At 37.7% G+C, this 18,671-nt stretch overlaps 1 protein-coding gene across 2 annotated transcripts in view; it reads right to left on the bottom strand.

Annotated features, from left to right (window-relative positions):
- Positions 1 to 6,571: 6,571 nt before the first annotated feature.
- The window catches only part of LOC136844447 (mediator of DNA damage checkpoint protein 1-like), a 214,415-nt gene continuing 202,315 nt past the window's right edge, over positions 6,572 to 18,671 (bottom strand). For both annotated transcript variants that reach the window (XM_067113693.1, XM_067113694.1), the window contains exon 14: positions 6,572 to 18,304. In XM_067113693.1, the coding sequence (XP_066969794.1) occupies positions 18,289 to 18,304 (16 nt within the window). In that variant the 3' untranslated portion in view covers positions 6,572 to 18,288. The remainder of the gene's footprint in view (positions 18,305 to 18,671) is intronic.

The following is an 18,671-nucleotide window of genomic DNA, read 5'->3' as shown; positions in this document are numbered from 1 at the left end:
CTATAAATTCTCCAATACAGACTGCGCGATCGGAATGGGGAACCATACTCCGTGACCGCTGGCTTGTTGCAGGAAAGCGGAGTATTCCTGTACTCGACAAAACCAGCTGAAAATGTATGAGAAGTGCGCATGCTGGAACGGATGCTGAGCAGAGTACCGTAGTAGCGACTTAGCCCTAGTCAGACCAGAAAACCCGGGAAAACCGGAGAGAAACCGGGCCTAACAGGACAAATCTCATAGACATAAAAACAGAGTCAACGGAACATTCGGAGCGACCATGTTTTAAACAATATGTGACGGATATAAACATAGTGGGAAGGTTATGAACTGTTCGGAAGTGGGCGACTCAAAGCCAAGAGAGGAAAACTTTCGGAGGAGGATATCCCTGAACGGTGATAGCGGTGGGGAAAAACACCGACCGCTAAACACTAAAACTGCCGGAGCAGTAAGCAAGGAGAGCGCCCAACAAGATAATGAAACACCGAACAGGAAGCAGTAAAATGGAGGGGGAACGCTAAAGTAAACAAACAGAAGACAGTTAGGTGGAAAACGCTAACTGGCCTCATATGAGATCCCAACAGTGAGGTGCGAACATGTAGAGAAGCACCAACGAAGGGAAACAGTCGACGTAAAAAGGAAGGGGGTAGGATAGGCCAGGAGGTTGGTAACTCAAAGTAGCGACCAGGGGTGAGACAGCACTCCCGGGCCCAAAGATTCTCATAGATCCCCGCTATGTGAGCTGTGTTGCCACGCACAAGAGCGTAGAGAAAAGGAGAGGAAGGGCAAAACTCTCTACAGCCAGGAGAGCAAAGAAAGGTAAAAGAGGAGTATGAACAGGGTGGGGAGAGCACTCCCGGTCATCTCCAGGCCCAGGTGAGTGCCAACCGATAAGGTCAGACACACCGAGGGACAAACCAATCAATGCAGAGGAGGGGATGAGGCTACAGCACAAATAAGGATAAATTGCTCTCAAGCCTTGAAAGTTAACATGCTTGAAAATGAACCATGGGGAGAGAGAGCAAGTGGATGTGTGGGGAGAAGGGGATTCGATACCACAAAATAATATATATAGTAGTAAAAGGAGTGTGAACAGGAGTGGGAGAGCACCCTGGTCACCTTTTGTAAAAGCAACCCAAAGAAGGATTGAACTAGGATAGGCTACGCAGGTAAACCCTCGCCATTCCAGCTTAACTTATTAGGAACATTAGCCCAAGTGAAAAGCCGAAACAGGGAGAGGTGAACGCAGGCAATATATCCAAGCCAAACCAAACCAAGGGAAGCACCAGACATAAAACATATATATACAGAAATTAGATCACAGACATGAAACTCATATGTACAGATCGAGATCGCCCCTTCTCTAAAATCGCATTTTTCCCGAAGGGAAAAAAGTACCATAGCAACTAGGCTAACCTAACTGAGGCGATGCAAAGGAAGGAAGCCTAGGAGAGGGATAAAGGCTAACTAATAACTCAAATGATGCATAATAAAACAAAAATTTTCTATAAGGGGCACAGGAGGATAGGCAGGCCCAACATGACATGAACGTGAAGGGAACTGGCCGACCTCCAATTAAACAATCAACAAAATTCAAAAGCATCTGAGCACAAGGTCAAAACTTAAATGTACCAACAATGAAAATCATGTTCCCATAAGCTTAGAAAAGTGAGAGTCTAAAATAAGGCAAAATAAAGCCAAAATAATAATAAGCAAATAGGCCTGAGGGGGAACCACGTAGCCTAAACAGCAAGCCAGCACTTGACCAGCAAGGGAACACAAAATTCTAAAATAAACAAAATTATAAAAAGTAAAAACCATAACAGTACCAATGAAAATAAGATTTTAAAGGCTAAGAGAAGTGAGGGACAAAATTAAGACATAATGAAGCCATGATAGTAGTTTAATGGGCCCGAGGGGGTAGCTAGAGTCAAACGCTAAAACATCACTGAGTAAAAGGGTACAGAACAAACATAAAATTAATCAAACCCATTAAAGTTAGGAATCATTAATTGGGAAAATATCCAAACAAAAGGTATACAAATAAAAAACACAAAACAAATATGCCACCCAAGACCAAGAGAGAGGTAATGAGACGCCGTGAGAGATCAAGACGAGCGTTATAAATCCCTTTTAATTATTAAACTAAAGGAAAATAAATGAGCCCTCAATCGCCTAAAAACAACAAACACTGGTACTCAAGTTGTTTAAGAACCTTGAGGATGCCATAAAAATGCCAAAATAAAGCACAAAATAAGGATCACAACGAAATTATGTGAACGTAAATCGCGTGCTAAAATGGAATGCGATTAGTGTTGCCTTGTGTACAGTCCGCGAGTGGTGCATGGCTTGTATCGGCACCTCGTTGGGATTTTTGACATTGGGAATCTTTATAGGGCAGGGTCCCGTGATTAGACACTCACCTTTACCATATACGACTCCATTTTCTTGAGTTTCGCTTCGGGGGTAGTAAACCCATCTTACATTTAGCTTTTTCTCTGTATCTAGCAACGGAATTACCTAGAAATAAGTGCTGAATGGATTATTTCACCGCTGACACGGGACTTTGATCCAGAAATACTTATAACTGCCAAATACCCTGTATCCCTTACACTAAAACGCTTATAACCGTCTATTTTAAAAAGTCACTGCCTAATTTAGTAGTACCAAGAAAAATACTGCATACCTTAAATTATCATACTAAAACAATTTAACCCTTAAACGCCGAGCCTCTATTTACAAAAGTGTCTGTTGTATGCCGGCAGCGTTCGGGAGTTAGCGCCGAAGCAGAAAAAATTTTTTTTTTTTTTTCAAAAAATCACAGCAAGCTTAGTTTTTAAGATTAAGAGTTAAAAATGCTCCTTTTTTTGTCATTGCCTGAAATTTAGTATGCAACCATCAGAAATGAAAAAAAATAACATTATCATATATAAATACTGAAATATATGACAGCGCAAAAAAATTTCATATATAATTGTTAGATACAAATCATGTGAGCAAAATGGTTTAAAGCTAACGAGTTATTTTTTTTCTTTGTATTGTACACTAAATTGCGATGATTTTGTATATAACAAATTGTAAAATGATCAAAGCAACACAGAGAAAATATTATCACAAAATGATGCATGAATTAAGTAACAACGCAGACGTAAAAATTTGTTTTTTCAAAAATTCACCATAAATCGAAATATTGTGCTAGAGACTTCCCGTTTGTTGCAAAATGAAGGTAATTGATTGAATATTACTAGACTGTAAGTGTTTTAGCTTACAATTGCAGTTTTCGACCATTTCGGTCGAGTTAAAGTTGACTGAAGGTAAAATTTTTTCTATTTATTGTGATTTATGTGAAAATATTTCAAAACTGATGAAAGTTACAACCATGAGTTATTTTTTGTTGTATTCTACATGAAATTGCGCACATTTTCATATATAAAACTTTATGTAACGACTAATATAAAACGGTGCAAACATTACGACAGTGACGAAAGAATTTCTGAGATTTTGGGCCGAGTTACCATGCGGACGTAAGATTCACCATAAATCGAAATATTGTGCTAGAGACTTCCAATTTGTTGCAAAATGAAGGTAAATGATTGAATATTACTAGAACAAGAGTTTTAGCGTGCAATTGCGTTTTTCGACCATTTCGGTCGTCAAAGTTGACGAGAAGGTTGAAATTTTTGTAGTCGACGACGCCCACGTCCACTCGTCACCCGACAGACAATTTTAGTCAACCTAGACAACTAATCAAGTTACCCCTGTACAGTACACATAAGTATTGTTGTTTTCTCTCATAGTACTGAAGTCGTCCTGTTTTCTTTATATATTGGTAAAAACAATTAAAATTGTCACTAAGTCGTTTTTTTGTAGAACAACACTGTTTATTCACTAATTACTGTATTTTTTTCATATTGTGTTTGCAATTAAATACAGATTTTTATGATAAAAATAATTTACACTGTACTTATAATGTACTAATGTATCTATTAAGCTCATTCCAGATTGGGCCCAGACTGAGCATAACAAGTGTACGCTCTCTCTCTCTCTCTTAGGTCATTTCCACATGCATCCAAGTCAGGGGTTCTGTTCTGACGGTGTGACGATAACCGAAAATCGGCCCCAATACCCAATTATCGGCACAAACAAGCAGAAATCGGTGATTTTTGTTGCTAGACAAGCCTCGTTAAACCAGAACACTGATAACCAGGGACTGCCTGTACTTGGTTTTCATTGATGTCAGAGCTGAGAAAGATGCCTCAGAGATAAGTAGGCAGTCCTCGGGTTACAACGGGCTCGGCTTATGACGTTCCAAGTTTATAATGCTCTTCAAATATATTCATCAAAAATGATTTCCCGGGTTACAACCCATGTTCCAGGTTTATGACGCCGATCCAATGAAAGAAATACGGCTCTAAAAAGGGCAGAATGGTCAAAATTTGAAGGTTTTTTGATGAAAAATCAATAAAAATGCAGTTTATGTCATTTACAAGACACCCAAATGATTACAAGTAATACGATTTTCGACGCTATTACGGGTTACAACAATTTTCAACTTATGACACGGCATTGAAACTGAACCCGCATCATAAACCAGGGACTGCCTGCAGTGGGAAATGGAAGCAAAACCTTCGAAGCTGCAGCAAAGAGTTTTCTCCACTCATTTTGGTCCATTTTTATTAGTGACAACAACATTAACCAGATTCAAGCTGACTATTTTTACACATTCAGTTTACTGAACAACCTCTGCATTTGAACGAGGTAATGAAGAGGCATCACGTGCAAGGTCATGTTTCTTTCAATGGATTACCAGATGCATCTCAGTACTTTCCTACTCAAATTCATAATTTATCATGCCCTTACTGAAGAATCACTTCTGACTTTTCAACCAAATCCACTAAAATCTGCTAAAATCATTCAAAACTCACCTATTTCCTGCTGTCTGCAACAGGCTTTGAAATCTGTCAACAGGGTGTTTGAATCAAAAAGAATTAGCAGCTTTTCCAATGAACTGGCAAAACTGGTAGTGGGTGGTGAAGAGACTGAAACAGCCCTCTTAGGACTGACTGGGAGATGGTATGGAGGGGGGACATTCATAGAGGAAAAGTTCATCACTGAAGAGACAAGGATTAAGTCTGCTTTTGCATCTTTCTCAGAGTGCTCTTGACACAAGGAGGTGTTATTACATTTGAGGAAGACTTATCAGATAAGACAAGTTTTGACAGCTGTAGTGTTCTACTGGATGCAAAACATTAATAAACCTGCCACTGAGCACAGAAGAATCACTGATCCAAGGTCTATCCAAAATGATGAACAAATCTTTTGAAGAGAAAATTGCTGGCCCCTGCATAAAGGGCATTGCAATTGCAGGTCCTCATCTAAGGGCAACATAGGGAGACTGAAAGATCTACCTTCTGAGCCCACACAAATATACTGATGCATGAAGGGGTTGAATATATTTCCTCATAAAAACGTACAATTAGGGAAAAGAATACTAATCACAATAATAAAATACCAAATATCTTAGTACTCTGTATAGTAAAATTAACAGCAATGAACAGCTGATGGAAATGGAGAACCAAAGGTAACCGTTACTGTGGAATAATAACAAACTAAATACTTACTGAATAAACAACCAACTGACACACAATAAGTAAATTAGCAACAAAGCTCTCATATCATTAAGAGCAGGACATCAAAGTAGAGCAAACTGATAAGAAAACAAATGAATGACACATTCCAGTAAGAAAAAATTGTTAATTCTAAGTATCACACTAGCCCAACTGACTTTAGCAAAGCCTCACAGGAGGAGGACACATCATCCTCCAGGCAAGTAGGGTGCGAGCTACGATTGCACAATATGACCTCTCTCCTTTCGAGATCTATCAAGGTAGTGTGCCTGAGCCATCTGCATAGAGGAAGGCTGTTATTACTGATGGGTTTAAAAGATCAAATTACTCAAAACAAATGAAAACAAATTACAAAAAAGAATTGAAAATTTTAATATGCACATGGTAATCCTGAACTATTCCAAAAGACCTGTCTGTAAACGCAAAGAATAATTCAAATTAACTACCAGATACACAAGGAACTGTAGGTACAGAAGCCCACCTACCTGAAGCCTTCTGATTTTTTTTTTTTATTAAAATAATGGGTTTGTGCTGAAACAAGAAAGATTACACAGGAGGAAGAAGGATAACGATTAAGATGAAGTTTGAAATCAGAATTACTCTACTTTCTTTTAATTACTTGGAAATAAATAGCGATGATAAGAGTTACTATCGAATTTCACAGAAAAAAACCACTATTAAAACAGAAATTAAAATTCTAAATAACCCTGCCTTCAGGACCCATACTTATGATTCAAAAGGAGACCTTCATGCATCATTCAGATCTTCACTGTGTCTAAATGAGAGCTGAGTAAGTCTTGAAGTTGGAGCAATACAGAGTTAACTTTATGGATTAGAGTGGTCATCTTTCTTTGAAACAACCTGAACAAGTCTACATCTCCACAATCAGAACATTCAGTTTCATACTACTACTAAATATCAAGTAACTGAGGAAAGTTAAACAGGGGTATCCAAAAATTTTATTACATATATGTGAATTAAAATGAATGAGTACATGGCGATGATCATGTTAAAATTACTATATAAAAGCAGTTTGTTATCACAGGACCTCTGGAAGCAGAACAGACACCATAATCTGCAACTTTCTTCTTCATTCCTGCTTTGCTGAAACTTACAGTAAAGTGACATACTATGATTCTACTGTCAATTTATACATCAGATAACTACTTAAAACGAGGTGGTCATTTTCAATGGAATATTTTAGGAGGCTAGGTTGCTTTATTCATATCATGCTCTTTCATGTGTGGAGAATGCAAAGTCTAACTGTTATAACCATTTGCATAACTGTTTCATTCCAGTAATGTATTGAAACAAAACAATTCATTCACTCTCAAAGATAAAAAAAAATTAACACACACTTGAAATACAAGAATGTAACTAGATGTAATTATAAGAAATATAGAAAACACAGGTACAGTTTTAAAACCCCTTCAGGTTTGATTAATACAGTTTAAACATAAACCTACAAAAATTGCTTAGACCTGCCAAACCCCTAAATTAATGTGCACAAACTGGGAATGCCAACTTTCTGAGGTCCGCTTCAAAGTGAATTAACAGCTAAATATTAATACAATTGATCTGTGAATTGCAGGTTTTGGGTTAGCAGATTTGATTATTGAAAATTTAAATAGTTAAATGGAATATTATTTAGGCTTTGGAGCTGTTTTCATAAACCTGCAGAAAACTAAAAACTTTCTCCATAAATGCATAAAATATACACATACATGTTGGACTGTTTCACCATTAAAATACAGTACTCTATGTACAAATCAATTACAGTATGTATAATAGTGGAAAAAGTCACACTCACACTTACAAAATAGAGGCATTGTTCACTACAGTTGAGGAAAATTTAAAAAGATGCATACAGTGCACATAGGTTGGAAACACAGAGAAGTCTAAAAAACTGGCAGTCTTTGGGTTACGTCGGAGTTCTGTGTTGCCGTAAGAGTTGCCCACTGAAGCGATATGAATATTTTTTTCCCGCAAAATTTGTTCATACTGTACATAGCATGAAATACTGATTCTCACCTGAGTCAGTCCGCTCCCCACTCTAGAGCTATTATTATGCCTCACATGATCATGCCCATCCAGTAAGGGTTAAACCATTAATTTTTTTGTTTACTAACATGATGCCTCACATGAACATGACCATCCAGTAAGGGTTAAACCATTAATTTTTTTTGCTTACTAACATGAACACTTAAACAACTTCATTACAAACTGTAAAAGAACTATCTTGTTCAGTGATTGGTACTAGTTTTTGCAATCCTTGTATCTTTGTACCTTATATCTTTATAATGATACTGTTGTGAAATCCTGAATCCATTCATGACTCAAAAGTGTAAAGCTCATAGACTCCTGATGCTGCTAAAGTGCTACCAAGAGGCCAAAGAAAGTGAAGACCCTGCAAGAAAGGATTTAATTGCTAGATCTTCTAGAAACTACAGACTCACTACTGCAGTTGCCTGCCATTACATCATCAATCTGTGAAACCGCTGCAGTTGCTACGCTTTTGTGTAAAATGCTTCCCTCTCACGTGGAAACAAGTGCTTGTCTGTGGGTGCAGGATTGCTATATAAAAAAATACCCCAACAGACTAATATTATTCAAGAAAAGGCCATTATCCTTAAACAAATCTATAGGCAAGTGGAAGGCAAAGAACCTAGAACTCTGCAAACTTTCAAGCCAGCAAAGGCTGACTTGATAATTTTAGGAAGAGGTTTGGACTGCAAAATTTGAAAATTACAAAAGTAACTAATGCCATCAAAAGGCAACTAATAAGTTTCCTAATGCCATCAATAAACTCAAAGAGAAGCAAGAATACTTACTAAAGCAGGTATTCAGTGCCAATGAAACTGCTCTTCTGGGAAAAAATTCCACAGAGGATATAGTATACAGAATTAGCTATGGAGAGAGTTAAGCACCATTTTAAGACAGAAAAGAGAGATTATCACTGCTGTTTCATGCTAATTCCACCAGATTTATGATCAAGGTAGCCCTCATTCATAAAACTGCTAATCCCAAGCCTTGAAGGACAAAGATGCATAACAGCAGCATACGCTATGGACTACCACAACACTTTAGCTAGAGTGGCTGCCTTGGTGCTTTGTCCCAAAAGTAAGATGCCTCACCAACTAGGTCTTACTCATACTGGATAATACCCATGGCCACCCAGAATACCATGAATTCAACAAATAAGATGTCAAAACTGTTTGCTTGGCCCCCAACATGTTTCTAATCCAATCTCTTTATCAGGAAATGTTAAAGATATTTAAGGACAATTACTCTTGGTACTCTATGGAGATAATTGTTCACACTATGGAGGATGAGACCAAAACATAAAACATTTTGAAGATGTGGAAACTTTATATAACTGATTTTGCCATAAACAACATCAAAAGGGTCACAAAAAGTATCCCACGTAGGGGGTAGTGCCATCAGCTCACCTCACATGGTCCACTGTAGGTATTAAGGTTCTTCACAGTGCCCCTTTGGCCTCACACTGCAACCCCTTTCATTCCTTTTATTGTACCTCTGTTCATATTATCTTTCTTCCATCTTACTTTCCACCCTCCCCTAACAATTGTTTCACAGTGCAACGGCAAGATTTTCTTCCTGTTACACCTTTAAAACCTTATTCTCAATTTCCCTTTCAGCACTAAATAACCTCATAAGTCCTAGCACTTGGTCTTTGGCCTACATCTTATAATCCAATTCCAATGAAAGGTATCATGTCTATGGTGATAAATTTTACTTGTACTGAAAATAAAACCACAGCCAGAAAGGGTCAACAACTTCACTGGATTTACTATGAGCCTATCAAAGAAATAATGAAAGAAAATGCGACTGGGGCAAAGAAGGCTTATGGAGATGAGTTTAGTTAGTTAGTTATAAATGATTTGTTTAACCAAACCTCTGAACTCTTTTAGGGTTCTTCTCGGGCTGGAATGGAGATGGGTTTAAAGATATGGATCTTTGGGAAGTTTACAGCATATAATGCTTTATGTAACTTTCAGCCAAGGCCCATGAAACTCTCAGCCAGCAGTGGTGGCCTGTGTTGTGGTGCCAGTTGCACGATCATGGCTAACTTTAACCTTAAATAAAATAAAAACTACTGAGGCTAGAGGGCTGGAATTTGGTATGTTAGTGATTAGAGGGTGGATGATCAACATAGCAATTTGCAGCCCTCTAGCCTCAGTAGCTTTTAAGATCTGAGGGCAGAGAAAAAGTGTGGAATTTCAGTCACATCACAATGCCCACCCAGAATGACCTTTCTAAAATGGCAGCTGGCCTCTTTAAACTACAGTACTTGATGATAAAACTTATAATGACCAGAGAAAATTTGAGCAATAGCAAATAAACAATGCTACTGACCATCTCCCAATTTCCTAATGTCTCAAGTTCAGAGCAAATGAAAACAGTCCCAGAGTTTACCAGTTGTCGAAGCGCATCCTGAAATGAACTGGGATTACTGATTTTGTGAATTCAGCTGACCGAAAAAAACCAGATTTTGTCAATGTCAAAAAATATACGAATGAATGATCATGCTGCTACTCTAAAGGGGAGAGAAATTATCTGGATCAAGTATAACTCTGACTAACTTAGAACCTGTCACTATTACACAGGATCACAACAGTATGAAAACCAGAAACCAAAGAGGTTAAGTAACTGGTAAAGTAGAAAAATCTCTCCTTCCTGTTGCTTCTACGTGCATTGGGCTCTGTGTTTCAAACAGGATCCATAGAATGCACTTCAAAATTAAATTTAAAAAACAATTTTTTTTCCTTCATAAAGGATAAATGACTTTCCTCTCTTAAGATTTTCCTAGTTTTTGAATGTCAGCTCTCACTGATGCTTCATTTCCACTATCTGTGGTGGACATGATTCATCTACAGCTAAGAGAACCATTTTGACTTTTAGGGGACTTTCATCCCTTATTTCAATACAAGCTTCAGGGATACATAGCTGTGGTGACTCAAACTTGTCACATCATCAAGTAAATATAACAAGAAATTATCTACGTACAGTATGTACTGTTATCCCTACAAATCTGCAAGGGGTAGGGTTAACAGCCCTGTGAATTTGAAAATCTTCAAATAAAAACAAAACCAGAATTTGTCAATATCAAAAAATATAAGAATGAATGATCATGCTGGTACTCCAAGAGGAGAGAAATTAATCTGGATCAAGTATAACTCTGACTAACTTAAAACCTGTCATTGTTACACAGAATCACAACAGTATGAAACCAGAAACCAAAGAGTTCAGTACCTGGTAAATTAGAAATGTCTCTCCTTCCTGTTGCTTGTACATGCATTGGACTAGAATCTGTTTCAAACAGAATCCATAGAATGTACTTCAAAATTAAATTTAAAAATGTAAATTTTTTCTGTCCTACAGGATAAATGACTTTCTTCTCCTAAGATTTGCCTAGTTTTTGAATGTCAACTCTCAACTGATGCTTCATTTCCATTATCTGTGGTGGACAAGATTAAGTCTACAGCTAAGAGAACCATTTTGACTTTTAGGGGACTTTCTCATCCCCTATTTCAATAAAAGCTTCAGGAATACATAGCTGTGGTGACTCAAACTTGTCATATTAAGTAAATATTACAAGAAATTATCTAACTATGTACTATTGTCCCTAAAAGTCTGCACGGGGTAGGGCTAACAGTCCTGTGAATTTGAAAATCTTTAAATAATTTTTGGTCCCTAAGAATGGTGCATCGACCAGCACTCAAGCTAGCTTAAGCTATGGCAAAATCCATGGCTCTTTGCAGCTAAGCCCCACCCACTGCTTACGTCATGACAATTCCTTGAAGCTGATTGGTTGGCAATGGTTTTGGAAAGTTGGTTAATCCGTGGTTCTTATCATCTTCATTAATTTAACAATGATTGTTTTACCAAGGCAAAATCATAATACTGTACACATCTCCCAAAAAATGGTAAAAAATAGGAAAACATGAATGAAGTCAGGCGAGTTCTGCAATGCTGCAATGTACAGTAGTTTTTCATATATGATGTTCACTTGATCACGGAGGTGACACAAGGAATGTCCGAGTTCGAATCGGTGCACTTGAATTGCAGGACAATGATAATTACCATCTGATATTGTCAAGTGTGTTCGCCATTCTTGATTTAAACACAGAGACTGTCACAGAGCTGTGCAAACTGGCATTTTATATTGATTTCAGGAAATGTTACTACATTTTAATAGAGCTGTGCAGACTGGCATTTTATATTGATTTCAGGAAATGTTACTACATTTTATTAGAGCTGTGCAGACTGACATTTTATACTGATTTCAGGAAATGTTACTACATTTTAACAGTCATAAATTGATTTCAATGAAATCATGTACACATTCGGCTGGAAGACAAGCAGTGACTGCAATCTACAAAACCAGAGTATGCCTGTGTTTAGCTTAAAGTTAAAGTATGACAGTGTGTAATTCGTACTGGATATAATTTGCTGAGAATTTTCTTAAGGACATTATCTCTTTTCAAAATAATAGGATCATAAAAAATAATGTAAACCTATAATGCCCAATGTTTTTTTGTCGGTTTATGTAGCTTATGACGTTTGGATTATAGGCCTACCTTATATTCAGCCGTTTTATTGTGGTTATTCTTGTTTTTGCTGTTGCTGTTATGGTTCTTGTAGTGTCTTCAAACACTTCATACAGTACCTAACTGCAGAATAAACATAGACCTACTCATAAAATACTAGTGTAGAGTTATCAGCCTACTATTGTTAATTGAAATCTAATCATTTGTTTTAATTAAAAGTAATCAAGATCTTATGAATATAGCTGATGCTAGAATATTCCCCATACAACAGAGAGAGAGAGAGAGAGAGAGAGAGAGAGAGAGAGAGAGAGAGAGAGAGAGAGAGAGAGAGAGAGAGAGAGAGAATTTATTCATCCTTCTGTCCAACAGGGTTATCTACGAGAATGACCCCCAAATCAAATGAATCACGGGCTACTCACACAATGACTTGGGTCATCTCATGCATGTCTTTTTAAGCTTTCATTTATTTTTTCTTATTTCGTTATGTATCTTATGATGCCTTCCTACCATAGCCTTCATTTTCATAAAAATGAAATGCTACAGTAGCCTTATATTTAATCATCACAGAAATATATCTTAGCTCTTTTGTAAATATATTTTCTATATAATTAATTGAAAGCAGTTCAATAGTTGTTTGTAAGGCTGCGACAGGCCCATGATCAGTCTGTGCCCCGTCGGCTACATGCCCACAAGTTTTACTTTTATTCTCTGTGGTATAAGTGGTGTTACAATTACTATGGCCAGAGATGCATGTATACCTGTATATGTGTGACTGTGAAATATTTGTCAAAACAAAATTCCATCAAATATAAGATTGTTCACAACTGAGGCATGGGATTTCATAAACTCCTGCGTCTTTGAGGACTGGCTTTTGTTGGACGTTAATCAGGGGTTTGGCTAAGGTATCTGGATCGGTAAAAGGAAAAGAATCCTGTCCAGGTGTGGGATTTTTATTTTATTGTTGGGCATCTCTCTAGTCCAACAAAAGCCAGTCCCCAAACACACAGGAGTTTACGAAATCCCTTGCCTCGATTGTGAACAATCTGATACCAGTTTTACAGGTAAATCACTCCCCCACAGATTAATACAGCATAAACATTCAGTTAGGTATGGACAACAAAGCGCAGTTATTTTCAATCACATAAATAACCAAAATCACAGAATAAACCGGAATTTGTCACTCAGATATTATAGATAAAATCTTCCTCCAACCAGCAATTAAGATTAAAGAAAATCTGTCAACTGGAGTGATGCAACGGCTGACCTATGGACATTCTGGTATAAATACCGCTTTTCTGTAACTCTTTCTCATTCATTTTTTGCCTAAAGAGCGAGACAGTTTGGTCTCTGAAATATAGCATTTACCTCCTGTATTCTGACATTTTTATGGGTTCCTTATATTTGATGTGTATGTGTATATGCACATGCTTATACATGTACATTCCACTGCATACATTCACATTATCCTGGAGCTGAAGCTACTACTGTATATTTATTAAAAGCTAATCTATTTCCAACAGATTTAGGTAGAAAACTATTTGCAACAAGAAATTGATGTGTAAGCCTATGCCCTGTCATTGCTCAAAATATAAGAACTTGATGTGTAGGCCTATGCACCCTCATTGCCTAAAAATATAAGAAATTGATGTGTAGGCCTATGACCTGGCATTTCCTCAAAATATAAGAAATTGATGTGTAGGCCTATGCCCTGTCATTGCCTCAAAATATGAATTTTATATGAAGGCCTAATCTCACAATGATATTAATATTTGACATGCAGGACTATGATGAATTAATACCCCAATATCAAGACTGGCTGCATATGTCTATGCTTCATTTCAATTAATGTGGTCTATGTGGAACTGCTTAAGTAGGCCAACATCCATTTAAAAAAGAAAGCAAGATGCTTGTGTATTTAGGCTGTGCATGAAAAAAAAAAGATGCACAGACAGAATGATCCAAGATCTTCACAATGAAATATAACTTAATATGGCAAATTTTTAATTAATTTGTATTTTTCAAGCTAACAAACCTGAGGTCTTAACATTCGGATAAATCTTCTGGCACCAGCTGGAAACCAGTTTAAAAACAATAAAAAATCGCACATGTAAGGAACCTGTGGCATCTTGTATCTGATACGCAGATGAGGTGGAAGCAGGTCAGAGACCCAGCTGGAACCTCGTAACATATTCAGGCTTTCTTCCAACCCAAGATAAGGCATAAGAGGGGTGGCTAGAGGTGGGCAGTCTATGTTAAGACCTCAGGTCTGTTAGCTATGAAAAATACAAATTAATTAAAAATTTATCATTTGTTCATACGCGGAACAAACCTTTGGTCTTAACATTAGGGCAGACTCACACCTGGAGGGAGGTATGAGAATCCTGAACCAACTGGAGGTTCGGTACATCTGATCATTCTTCCTAGAAATTAAGACTTCTAAGGAAGATGACCTAAGCCTCTAGTTGTTAGATAAGTGGGTATCTAACACCCAGTCCACTAGGTTAAAATACAATGCAGCAAGCTAGATTCATTGCATATATGGAAGTCAAAGAGAACTATATCTGTTCAAGCAACAAACCATGCCAGTCACAGGTGATGGGTTTGTTACCACTACTCACTCCCCTTGCCAGAGAGAGAAGTACAGGCTACTGAGAAGCAAATTTGTATGTTGTATAGAAGATAAAAATGCTGTAACAGTATGGCTGCAACACTCACCTGCATCAAGCCAGTTCCAGTGTATGATGTCTTATTCTTCAAAACTGCCCGTAGGTAGAGAAGAAAGGAAAAAGGGAAAGAAAAGAGACTAGTCATCTCACTCATTCTCTCTTCCACACTATCATCTTAAGCAAGATACAAACGGCCGTGCCAGGGGCACTGGATGAGCTACACAACTTGTTGAGCAGCCACTACTGCACCCAAGGAAAAAGTGTCAAAGGACTTGCGGATCGCTGTTAACAAAATCCCTAAGGGAAGGAATGAAAAACGAGGCAAATCTTTCATCATGAACCAAAGGATTTTGAGTCTTAGCCACGAATTCTGGGACAAATTCGAAAGCCACAGACCCCCAATGCCTGGTGTGTTTAACATCATAATCTAGACCATGGAGTTCACCAACTCTCTTCAAGGAAGCCAAGGCCAGGAGAAAAACTGTTTTCAAAGTCAGATCCCTGTCTGACGATCGATGCAGTGGCTCGAATGGAGCTTGAGTGAGACTACTCAGCACCAGAATTAGGTCCCATGCAGGAGGCTTGAGTTCCCTAGGAAAACAAGACTGCTAAAAGCTCTTGAACAATAAACAGATTTCCCAGGATGAAGAGATGTCCACGCCTTTCAGATGGAGAACTAGTCCTAAAGCAGCCCTGTAGCCCTTGACAGCAGAAACAGAGGTAGATTAAGAAGTCTGCTATCTGTTGAACAGGAGTTCCAAGTGGAGAGAAACCCCGTCGACGACACCAATCACAGTAGATGGCCCACTTGCCCTGATACACAGCCGATGAAGATCTCCTGAGGTAGCCGGACATCTGAGTCACTGCTCTGCAAAAATAACCTCTCGCTCGTAAGAGATACTGGATAACCTCCAGCCGTGAAGAGACTGGGCCCCTACCAATTGGTGGTACCTCTCTACATGAGTTTGGCAAAGAAGATTGTGTCAAGGGGGAATCTCTCTCAGCACTGCTGACAGTAGAGATAGAAGATCCAGGAACCACTCTGCTTAGGGCCACAAAGGAGTTACTAGGGTCATCCTGAGATTCTTAGAACTCATTACTCTGTTCAGGACATGACGGATCGAGCAGAATGGAGGGAAGGCGTAAACTTCCAGGTTGTCCCAAGGATATTTAAGGGTGTCCTCCACCACAGCGTGTGGCGAACAGATCTGGGACCACCAAACAACAGGCTTCTAGTTTTCTGTTGAATCTTGTAGTGAAGAGGTCTAACATGGGTCTTCCCCACAGATGAAACAGCCTGTCTGCTATGTCCTGATGCAGAGACCACTCCGTACCTAGAACTTGTCCCTCACGACTTAGCTTGTTGGCCACTACATTCCTTTTGCCTGAAATGTACCTGGCCATGAGCTCCACTGAGTTGCCAATTGCCCACTGGTGCAATTCGACCATCAGCTAGTGAAGTTGGTGTGATATCAATTGCATACTTCACAACTCCAGGAACTCAAATCTGTGGTGTCATCAATCATGCATGGAGCTCAACATTACCAAAGGGAGTCAAATCCATACTGGTAATCATATGGACTGGTGTGCAGTGGACGGGGCTTAGCTACAAAGCGCCGCTGCTTTTACTGTAGGCAACTAACAACTAGTGGTTTTGGTGTTGGTAACTGAACTCAGAACACTGAACATTACTTTAAGAGTTACAGTAAACACCCCCCCGCTTTTTGCGGTCTCACTATCTGCGGACTCACGTATTCGCGGATTTCTCTGTGGAACGTATCTACCCATTATTCACGGAAAATTTGCCCATTTGCGGTATTTTTCACTGAGAAATATTCACTAATTACCGTATTTTCATGACTAAATGCACTTTTTGTGATAAAACTATTAAAATACTCAGGTATAAGCATGTTTAGAGGTTTTTTTGTGTTTAAACTATCAAAATAGGCAGTTCTAAGTGTCTTTAGAGGGGTTTTAAGTATTCAAGGATTTTAGCTATTCGCAGGGGCTTGCGGTACGCATCCCCCACAAATACGGGGGTTTAATGTATTAACTAACAATAGTTATCATTAACAATCAGTATTGGTGTCTAGGCAGTAAAACTTGAGATTGTATCAGTAAAATTGCATGTTTCCAACATTTTCTATTTTATTGTTTACTGCATAAAATTACAAACATTTATTATAAAACTATGGCTACTGAATTACAAAATATACAGAGATACTCTCAGTGATGTACCATCCATAAATTTAAATTTTTTATGCAATAATAATATGTATTTGAACAACTTTTGTGAAATATCTTTAACAGCCTTAATTTTTAATCAAAGTGCATCATTTCTGGCACTAAGTAATTAGAGATATTTCTGAGTAAAAGAGTTTAATTTTGTTCTTGTGCCTTGCAGCGTCTCCACTACCGTTTACATTTTGCTACTCTGTGCAATCACTGTCAATAATTTTTATCTGAAAGCTTTTGAATTTTGTGAATTTCCAGAACAAACACAAATAATAAATTCCAGGAAATCAAAATCCATGAATTTTGAGGGACAGCTGTATTATAAAAATTCTTATAATATTAAGATGAAGCGAGTGTACTTGGTAAATATAGTATAAGCTAAATTAAAGTAGATGAAATTTGTATTTAATGTTGTTCCCTCCTTTAGCAACCAGTACTGACTCTTTGACTTTGCCTTTCATCAATATCTTCAAATTACTCCACAAACAGACAATGGAATTAGAATGAATAACACATGTACCTAGGTAAGCATAAGCATCAGTTATTATTTCTAATATTTTCAAATGAAAGTTCAACTATACTAGAGTCAAATTTCTGACTTACATCAGCTTGGCCCTAAATATTTTTTTTATCATCATTGTCATTACAAGGTAGTTTACTGACAGAACTTAATCTCACTACTAGAATCTCACAGGGCTCACCCAAAGGATCTCTTCTTAAATGAAATATGAAAATTGAAGAGAGTACAGTTAATGAAGTTAGACATCTAAATGAGAAAAGTACATAAGGAATAAATAAAAAGTCAGAGCCAGAAAACAATGCAGCTGAGGCCATGGGGATAATACAAAAGAATCTTCAGTACCATCTACCATGCGCAGAATGTGATACATTGTAAGTGATTCTACCTTATGAAATTCACTTTTATGAAGAAGTGAAAATTGCAGAAAAAAAAAACTGAAGTTAGACAACCATGTGGTAAGAGAACAAAGGAAGTAGATGAAAAGATACAGGATAATGAAGCTGTAGGCTATTGCAATCCTGAAATTAGCAACCAAACAATTCCAAGGAAGTGTTACTCTAGTGAAGGGTTCTGCACTGGTTTGTGGCAAATCCCTGCATGTCCTGACTCACTGACCAGACCTAGACAGGTGTTGCATTGTCATCATTTAATTACACGGTACACTGGCAAAGTCACATGCTTGGGGGCCTGGGTAGAAAATAAAACTGTTCAAACCCACAAAATGGAGCAACAACTTGACAATACTGTATACTACTATATACTGCTGCAGGGGATAAGGGAATGGTAACATCGTACAATGTACAAGGAAGGACCAAGTGTTGTGGTCTACTAAATGCAAATGACTGAAAAAATCAAACATATTAACAATATTGAAATATGAACTGTACATACTATTATTTCATATCATAATGAAGCCAATTGTTTTAGTGAAAACTTATGGAATATACCCAGCCCTTCATTAATACGCCAAAGCTACTAAATTTCATAAAAACACATATAAAATACATATTGAAACTGAAAACAAAGAATGAATGGACAACTATGTTGCTTGTCA

This window comes from Macrobrachium rosenbergii, chromosome 12 (assembly GCF_040412425.1).
Source record: "Macrobrachium rosenbergii isolate ZJJX-2024 chromosome 12, ASM4041242v1, whole genome shotgun sequence".
Classification (NCBI taxonomy): domain Eukaryota; kingdom Metazoa; phylum Arthropoda; class Malacostraca; order Decapoda; family Palaemonidae; genus Macrobrachium; species Macrobrachium rosenbergii.
The sequence above is the reverse complement of the archived record's forward strand: the minus strand, read 5'-3'. Positions and strand labels throughout refer to the sequence as shown.